Genomic DNA, 9,787 nt, shown 5'->3' with positions numbered 1-9,787 from the left:
CAGGGAAGCTTCTTTTTCCTTAATGTCATATAAACAGAATCATCTAGCCTTTTGATACTGGCTTCTTCACTTAGAACAATGCATTTGAGATGCTCATTAAGTTTGCAGAAGATTCTGCAAAGAGTTGCTCATGCATTCCACCATCCAGTCCCCTCTGGCCAGGAATATTTTAAAACATTTCTACCTCTCTGCATTCTTACTTTTGAAGGTTTCTCCATAGCATTTCAAACATTAAAAGGCACCATTTTTCATATTTAAGATAACTTTTCCTTGTAATTTTTTGAGAAAAGAACTTTAGAATTTGATTCTGAAATTATGTGATTATTTCATGATATTCTGTGACTCATCATTAATTATCATGAGAAAAATAACAGTTTTAAATTTTTATTTCTTGGTTGTGCTGCAAGGCATGTGGGATCTTAGTTTCCTGCCCAGGGATTGAACCCACTCCCCCTGCATTGGAAGTTTGGAGTATAAACCACTGACGCACCAGAAAATTCCTGAAAAAAATATTTTTAAAAGAAAATACTGAATTCTCAGTTCACAGGATTGGAGTAACATCTAGTTACACTTATTTTTATTTTGCAACTTTCTATATTAGAGCCAACACCCCTTCTTCAAGTCTCAAATATCCAGTAGGTTTCTGGAAAGTTCATAGGCCCTGGGCAGGCCTGACAGAGCCCAAGAATTCCATAGCTTAAGGCATCATGATGCCAGCCTACACCAGTGAGAGAAGGGAACAGAAGACTGCTTTTTCTGAACAATGCCCTTCCTAAAATAAAAAAAAAAGAAAAAAGAAAAACATATGGCACAGTAATTCTTTTTTTTTTTAAGATTTTATCTCACAAACATACAGACTGTGTAAAAATATTGTGTAAATTTGCTCATTGCAGCAATACTGGCAATAGTATTGGTAAGAGTCTATCCATAAAGGACTGCTTCAACTATGGTACATTACACAATGGAATAATATACAGCCACGAAAAGGGATGAGGTAGATCTATACATGCTAACAGTGAAAGCACAAGTTGCAGAAAAAGAAGGTAAAATCTACCTTTCTGATAAAATCCATTTTAATTTCAAAGTGTTAGTAAATGCATAGAAAAAAAGTGAAAGATACACATCAAATTTGACTGTGGTTTCATTTTCTCCCTGAACAGACATGTCTGGAGCTCCTGTTCCATTTTCTTTCACCTTTGATGGGCTTCTTCTTCTCCCAGGATGCTCTGAACCCAAGATCTGACTCCTTCCCCACCTTGGGTCAATGAACTGAACCAGCCTCTGAGGTCAGATTTTTCTGAAGTAGGGGGCCAGGGTGGACAGAATTTGGGGATGGAATGGAATACTGAAACATGCGCAGTGGAAAGCAAAGCAGGGATTAAGGCAGCTTCCTGAGTTCATGAGAGAGAATGTTTACCTGCCACCTGAACGGCTGCGTGACTCACCTGCTTTGGAAGGAGCGGTCTAGGGAGATGAATGCATTCGAGGCAAGGCCCGCTTTCCTGGCTTGCGAAGTCTTGCTGGAATCACCTGCAGTGCCCCATCACCAAGATGGGTTCACATACCTATTTCATTTCTCATCTGTCCTGGAAACTGCCCTCCTCCCTCTGGCTAGAACCTGGCTCAAACGCTCTTCTATCTCACTCTGTTCCTCTGTGGCCATGGGGTCTCATTTAATGGCCCTTTCCACACTGAAAACTCACCATACGTTTCTTTTAAAACCTTTTATTCAATAATATATACTTTTAAAATTATAATATGTAACCGCCCGTCATGCCATATACACCCCATGCCCCCACTGGAGTCTGGTCAGCTGGTTAACGTGGTCTGCTGGAAAAACAGGTGGCCACAGGACGAACCAGGGGCGCAGGGGAGCAACAGTAACCAACAACCATTTCGCATACCCTTCACATTTCCCATGCTTTCTGGGTCAGGAGGAAGTCAACAGGAAGCCAAAGGCGTGAGAACCTTTTACATTCGGAAGTGAGGTTTGATATACGGTGGTGGGCTGCCCTTCGGTTGGTCTAGTTCGTGCTCGCCAAACCCGCCACCGTTTTGTGTCTGCTCACGGAACGTGATCTCTCTACACACGTTAAGACGTTTGATTTGGTTCTTGTTCTGCTTATGGAAAAGTGGGAGGAACAGCAACAGACCTGGGGAGAGACGGGAGGAGGGGAAAGACGGCATTAATCAATCTGACTGGGAGTGAAGAGAGGCCTCCACGGGTGAGTGGCTCCCTTCTGGGGAGCTGTGGAAATAGTCTACAAGCCTGACTTGCACATGTGGAAAACCAGGTAAGGACTGACTGGTTTCAGGTTTCAAATAGTACCCTTTCCCATCACCACTTGCAGAGGCAGTCCTGGCCCCTCCTCTGCTCTCAGGTCCAGGATGCTCATCTAGAAGCATCACTCTTGACCATCTCGGGCGAGCCCAAGCTACAAGTTCAGCAGCCCAGCTCCAGAGTCCTCATTAGATCTGACCAGGTTTACTCAGGATGTCTTTGGACCAAGAATCAGATGACTGTTTACACAGGGAAAGGCCCGAGGTGAATAAAGAGCAAAACGGGAGCTCAAGTATTTTTAACTCTCCCCTGGAAGTGGCTGTCTGGCATGGCCTGAAAACCTCATTCCTCCTGCCATGTCCAGCACAGCAGAGTGGGCGGTTGAGACGCCAGTGGCATTCTAGAAGCAGCATCTCAGAATGGTACCGGCAGTAATGGAAGGACAGTGCACCTGAGAAGTTGTCATACGGAATCATCTCATGACCCACTTTCTTTGGATACAGGAAGGGTTCAACTGCTTTGTGTTTGAGAAAGGCTGAATGGTGCATAAGGCTAAGAAAGAAATGACTCTTGAGCAAATGATTTTCAAGTGTCCAATTCCACCAAGGGAGCAGTGAGAACAAGGGCAATAACAAAAGACTCCACTGGCCACACAACAGCACGTGCCTGCCTGTGTTGCAAGGAATGGGGCTGGGGAGAGGTTTTCTTTCATAAATGCAGAAAACTGCCACAAGGGTTAAAGTTGTGCAGCGAAACAGTCAACCCCAAGCAGGGTTCTGAGTTGTACCTGAATTCAGGATTAAGTACCAAGAAATAGGACTGTCCCCCTACCACCCTAGTTCCATCACTTCTGCTAGAGGAGTCTTCACACCAAGGTGATTAACTGCAAGCGCCCACCCACACATCTTCTCAATTCCAGGTTTATTCCTCCTCTCCCCCAAGAGACAGGAAGTACAAGCTTAAGGTCCTCGTATGGCAGTGGCTTGTGTCCCACTTGGCAAGGCTGGTGATTGTCAACATTTTTATTTATGAAAACAGATTTCACATGACGTTTTTCTTTCCTCTAAAGGGCAGCAGCACAGAAATTATACATCAGTCATCTAGTGATACAAAGTGGTGGTCACCCAGGCAGTGTTGCTTTTCTGCAAACAGGAGACAGTCGGCTCCGAGGTTCTGGAAGGTTTATTCAAGCTTTTCACTGGGTGTCAAGATTTCTGTCCCAACCTCTTTAGTCACCATTTACAGCAAGAAAAGCCAGCAAGTGAAAAACTGTTAATTTATTGATTCAGTGAACTTAAAAAAAAAAAAAAACACAATCCCCAATACATGCAGTTCAGGATTAAGTATCACATTTGCAGCACATTGTTGAGTCTCTACATAAAAGTATGCATCACCTGTATAATCCCATTCCATCACTTCCCCCAGCCTCTGTAATACCTGGTTGGGGTTACTTCCATTGACACATCCATATAGCTCCAAAGCATTTATTACTGGTTTTGAGCCAGATGTTTCCTCGCCACCTACCCACCCCCATCCCCACCCTGGGGGTACTTTTTAATGACAAGATGTCACTCAGTCATAGATTTAAGCAGCTCACTGACAAACTTTGGCTTGTCTGCTCAAAGGGACCCTGCTTTTGCTTTTGGGTTTACATCTCAATGGCCTTGACGCTGATCAGTTACTATCCACTCCTATTCATGTGTAGGAGGGCAGGTTGCTTTCTCCTGTGTATGCTTGTGCAGTAACACAGGTTTCTAGATGAATCATTAATCTGAACTGGCATTAAAGGAGACTGTTGACGGGGCTCTCTCAGATCCATTTCAATGCATATATAAAAATTCTTCCAATTGTTTGTGTCCCCAAATGATTTTGCTTCCATCCTCATCACAGCAGCACCTGGGAGAAGCTAAGTCATTTCCCTGAGTAGGCGCAGGCGGAGGCCCACGGCCGCGGGCTCTCTCTGGGACTCAGCACCTGCCTCGAGAGCACCACCGTGTGGTCCCGCTGGAACCAACCCATGGGGGAGTGCCCATCTCAGGGCGTGTTCCAGAACTTGAACTCTGTGCCCTGCCTTGCTTTCACCCCTCAAAAGTCATGTTCCTTCCTCTCAAGATCTACCTTTGCACTGTTTTATTTTTAAACTGATTCCCTGTCTTCTTTAAACAACCCGCTCTCATGTCCTCTATCCCTGCCCCAAGGATTACAAACTCTTCTGTCTCCTCTAATCAATCAGATGGAGAGTACCTTCCTTCTCTGCAAGGGAATACACATGCTTTGAGCCTCATGAGTACTGGTGTGCTTAAGAATGCCTGTGAGGGGACCCAGCAGAGGGACCGATGTCCACACGCCTCATGGAACTGGCACTGACACCCCTGAGTGCTAAGAAGAACTGGGAATGCCTGGTCTGCATTATACACTCCGTGTATACTTCTCCCGCCCAGTCACCCACCGCTGGCTAGAATAGGATAGGGGTGGGCCAGCTGATAGGATCCTGGGGAGAGTGAGCTGCAAGCAAACCCGATGAAAATCTTAGCACTTCATCAGTTCTGCTCTCACCATGGGATTTCTCAGCTGAAGCAAAACCTTGCAGTTAGACCCACTTGTGGCCAACAACCTCTGATACACCCATCTGTATTTGGCACAGGAACCTTCTGTTCTCGCCACGCCAGGTCTATGTTTTTGAACATAGGCAGTACCTGAGATGACAGTGTAACACTACCCTGTTCCCCACATTATTTTTGCTTTTCTTTAGGAAACAGTAAATCCTTATCTTAGGCACTTTTAACCTGTTATAAGGTAATGAAGCAAACAAAATGTCTAATGAAACTTACTGAGATGAATTTAAGAAATAATATGCTAACCGGAAAGGATACTGGGTGGGTGAATCTACCATAGCTTTGTCTAGATATAAGACTAGACTCACACACACACTCTCTCATCCGTCTTTTGAATTTTCCAAGACTGCTTCCTAATCCAGGAAAAGACTCTAAAATCTCAGGGGAGCTAGGTCCATCTGCACACAAAATGGTTTTGGAGCTAGGAAAAGAGGAAAGGTCTGGACTAGACTCAGTTCAGTTTGGGAAAGAACCAGTCATAGTCAGCCAGCCACAAGTTGGGTGTCAAGACCAGCCTTGGAAAGGAGTGAGCATTTTAAACTCAGTTATGCTTTATGTCTAAGGCATGAACAGAGGTAAAAAGTAGCGGTGGCGAAAAAGTAAACTGCATGCATAAAATGGAACAATTACTCCCTTGCCAAGCTGCAGCCACAGAGCCTGAGGACAGGCAGGTGAGCTGTGTCTGCACATACTACATCCTGATGAGAGAGAGAAAGGCAGAAGTCAGTCACCCGACCCTTCTCCAGATGCTTGTATTGCCTCTGGGGGACTCAAGCAAAAGAAGCAGGGTTACTACTTCATCAAGACTCTCCAGCAGGCTCTCCCTGCCTGGTCCAGACAGGTGACGTGAAGGAAAAAAAAGAAGAGTGGGGGAAGGGAATGGGTGACAAAAGAGGAGATGGGTGGGGCAGGAAAGACACACAGTGGCACATCTCCCTAATAAATAATAACCAACAGCTTGGTGTCGCCTAGAAGGGCATGTCAGAAGGTGTCTGACAATCTGAAACACCTGTGTGTTGCTGCCTGCCATATCAATATAGGTTCAGCCAAGAAGTGCTGTCCAGTTTCTTATTTTCAGGTAGAACAAATGTGTACATTAATATACAGGACGTGCAATGAAGGCAGGAAGCACTGGTTTGAGAACCTTAACTGAATGCATTTCCTGGCTTTGGGATCTTGTTTTGTTTGTATTTTAAGTTCCCACTGACCAAAGGACAAAAATAGAACCTACATTTAGAGATAGGACCTGCTACCAATATCAATACAATTTTATTGGAATATGGAATGTAAACAGATGCTTTCAAACAATCTAACCTTATAAAAATGTATGGCATTATTAAATAGTTAATAAAGAAATCCTAAAGTGTGATGTGGTGGTAGACACCTTGAGCTCTAGCCCAGTGTGAGAGGTCCCCACAGTTGTGGCATGGCTCTGCAGCTGGGGTCAGGGGGCTGCGTGCAAACCATGTTGATAACAGGTCCCCAGAGTAACATCAGCCCCCATTTTTCAAATCTTCTTAAACAAAATACAGCTTCCTTTGCTTAACACGAAGGCTAGCACAATGGATCCCTATCTTTGACACCTGTCCCAGCAGCTCCACTACCTCCCCAAGTCCCATGTATATCGCTCTCTCTGGTCGCTTGGGTTACGGGTGACCCTGCCCACATAACACCAGTCTCTGCATGTGAGAAAGACTCTTCTTTGCCAACACATTCATGGATACCTATAAGAGCTCAAAAATGCAGATTACCCTGATTACAGAGGGAAACTGTTTCTCATGGGGATAAAAAGGGGTAAAGGGTAGGAAAGGAGGACTTTCCCTCCCCTGCCACCCAATTTGTCTTTCCTGAATAAATTCTAACAGGATGTTTTTATCCTCCCTCCCTGAAGACTGACTTTCCAGCTTTAGTCATGGTTGTGAACAAAAAAATCTTTGTTTCAGAGATGTGCATTAAAATAGGTACACATACAGGGATGTGCTGGGAAATGAAGTTTTCCTTAAAAGACTGGAAAAAGAAAAAAAGCTACATGAAAAAAAGAGCAACAAGATTTTAAGGTTAGGCAAATCAACGAAGGTTACATACAGTAAGCTCCAAGTTATGCAACTTAGCATTCAAATTTTGATGGAACAGATGGACCTGTCCGAGGCATCACAAGGTTTAAAGTGATGCCTCCTGACATCAAATGGGACTCTGGTGAGAGTGACTGCAGTTTGCTCCCAAACGAATACACTTAGAAGAAAACGGCAGGGATGAGGTACATTTCCCAGAGAGCTCATGTCGTTAAAAAAAAAAAAAAAAAGAAAAAAAATACATAAAACATGAATCTGTAAAAGAGTTTAGAAGAAAAAAAAAATACTGTCACTGTTTTAGTATCTCCTTTTCATAAATGAGGCTGGTGTGTCAGTTCAGACTGCTAAAACTTGAGCCTGAATCTCACCAAAGGAAACCCAGACCGCAGTGGAATAGATAGGAAGTCAGATATTCAGAGCTTGTTGACTTCAACAGGTTAATTCAACAGTGGTCTCCTGTTAAATAAAGGAAATATACAACAACTCCGAGTCTCTCATCTCCCATGCATTCCAAAGGGAGAGGCCCCTCAGATTCTCAACTATGTGCATCGTCAGGCTGCCCAATGGCAGCTCCCTGTAGACTAGTGCTGGGGAGTTTCTTTTGACAGACTTTTAGGTCTTTACTCTTCTTTGCGTTTAGAAGGAATGGCTAGAATTTCTTTTTATCACACTGTAGTTTTCCTTCAAGGTTTGTGTTTGGTTGGTTGGTTTTATTGGCAAGCATCAATGCTGCATTACCCGTCGCTTTCCAGTCTTCATCGGGCTGCCGTGAGACCACTGGAAAGTACAGCGTTATCTGCACAAGGCTGGGACTGCTCCTTCACCACAGGGTCTGCAAGAAACCAGGAGGACACTCAGCGGAGGCAGGACCAGCCCGGGTTAGGGGCAGACACCATGGCAGACCCGACCTTCCTCAGTGAGACAGAAACACAGGAAACCAGGGTTAAGAGGGCAACAAAAATCAGAGATGCTGAGAAATGACTGGGAAACGCTCTCATAGTCAGCTCATACCTCTTCAGAGTACACGTGCAACTGCTGAGAATTAGGGAATAGAGAGGCACAGAAACACCCACTGTCCACTGCTCAAAATTTCTACTCATTTTCTTATGTGTTATTTTCCTTGACTACTAATGACATATCCAACTCCTAATTTCTTCAAAGTATGTGTGATGATAAACACTTCAGAGAATGGAAAGGGTAAATAAAAGGAACCATTAGAAGGTCTATGGATTTTAAGCAACAGCATAAAAAATTTTTTGTAAGTATACCATGTATTTGGAAAAGCAGACAGATCATGATTTGCATAATACAAACATCAGTGTTCATAATCCAATCAAACTCAGAGTAAAAACAGCTTTCTGTGATGGAACCTGGAGAGACGACATCCAGTTGCACTTGAAGAATGAAGGGTAAGATTTTTTAAAATCTGCTTTCAACTACAGTTCATGGGCAAGCAGGCTCACAACCAGAGAGCATGAATTCTTTGGGCAAGATTTACTTAATCTCCAGAGGGGGAAAAAGAAGGAGGAAAGATATTGAGGAAAGATAGCGTACTGGTTAAGCAACAGACAGGTTGAAAGGTCTAATCTTGCTTCAGAGAGAAAACTAAGACAGGTCACTTAACCTCCCTTATGCTCAAGTCCCCTCTGTGACTGATTAAATGACCTCACACTGTCTCTAATGAAAATCCGGGATATCCTTTATCAGAAGGAGAACCACATGCATGCAGATAAATAAACAGTCACATAAACTGAGTATACACACATACTTCAAAGTGAGACCTAAGAAGTCAGTAATACAGATAGGATCTTAGCGAGGGCTTTCCATACTTGCTGTCCTTTCCTCAAATTCCTTGTATTTATTTAACTTCCTTCTTTAAAAATATGCTATGATCACCTTATTATTTTCAACAAGTCACTTGTTTTTTTGGAGGGGAAAAATCTTTGATTAGGTTTCCACACAAATTTATGTATTTTAAAATTAAGTCTTAGATACTTCTGATCTATCAACTTGGGGGTCATAGGCAATGGTCAAACAGACCTGACTCAGGGGAACTATAGCAATGAACAAGCAAACACCTGCGAACACCAAGAAACAGATCTGCAGAGTTATTTCAAGAGTCTAGAACTAATGGGGCCAAAACCCAAGGACAATTCATCCAAATTTCCAGAATTCTTTTGTCTGGCCTCAAAGATAGAAGGTGGAAGAATCTCCCTTTGACAAACCAGGCCCCAGAGACTCACAGAAGTACGGGTGCTCCATGGCCTCTTTGGCAGTCAGTCTCTGTTGATGGTCATATCGCAGAAGTTTGTCCAGAAGATCCAGGGCCTCAGGGCTGACGAGGTGTCTGTTCTCACTATGGATAAAATTTTCCCAGCGTTTCCGTGAATGTCTGAGAAGAAAAGTAAAGCATTAGTATTCTGAGGTTAAATTCCACAAAAATCCTTTTTAGGGCTAAAGCCAGCAGTCTTAGAGCACTGCACTGATTATAAGCTGGTTAAACCTCACTGTTATTGGTACCACCTGTCACACCCCTACCCACCAGCACCCTCAAATAAAACAGTACTCTGAAATGGATACATACTTAATTAAAATGTCTACATTTGGTGCAAAATTTGTGGAACCTTTCTAGATAATGTTTTATGCCTCAGGCTTTGAGTCAATTCTGGGTGAGGCATGGAGGTAGGTGAATAATCTTTATTGTTTAGCAGATATATTTAGAGAGCTGGCCGCAGAAACATGGAGGTTCCATAAAATTACTCTCTGAAAATCATCAACACAACATTTACTTCTCAACACCATTGTACTGTATCTGAAAA

The 9,787-nt window shown here is 43.5% G+C and overlaps 1 protein-coding gene across 3 annotated transcripts in view; it reads right to left on the bottom strand.

Annotated features, from left to right (window-relative positions):
- Nucleotides 1–1,709: 1,709 nt before the first annotated feature.
- CSNK2A2 (casein kinase 2 alpha 2) overlaps nt 1,710–9,787 on the bottom strand; it is a 34,956-nt gene continuing 26,878 nt past the window's right edge. For 2 of the 3 annotated variants that reach the window (XM_027516423.1, XM_027516425.1), the window contains 3 exons: nt 9,212–9,360; nt 7,707–7,800; nt 1,710–2,153 (listed from right to left, as the gene is read on the bottom strand). In XM_027516423.1, coding sequence (XP_027372224.1) covers nt 7,724–7,800; nt 9,212–9,360 — 226 coding nt within the window. In that variant the 3' untranslated portion in view covers nt 1,710–2,153; nt 7,707–7,723. Of the gene's footprint in view, nt 2,154–3,288; nt 3,508–7,706; nt 7,801–9,211; nt 9,361–9,787 lie in introns of those variants that run through there. The other variant, XM_027516424.1, reaches the window with a different exon arrangement.

Source organism: Bos indicus x Bos taurus, chromosome 18 (genome assembly GCF_003369695.1).
Source record: "Bos indicus x Bos taurus breed Angus x Brahman F1 hybrid chromosome 18, Bos_hybrid_MaternalHap_v2.0, whole genome shotgun sequence".
Taxonomy (NCBI): domain Eukaryota; kingdom Metazoa; phylum Chordata; class Mammalia; order Artiodactyla; family Bovidae; genus Bos; species Bos indicus x Bos taurus.
The sequence above is the reverse complement of the archived record's forward strand: the minus strand, read 5'-3'. Positions and strand labels throughout refer to the sequence as shown.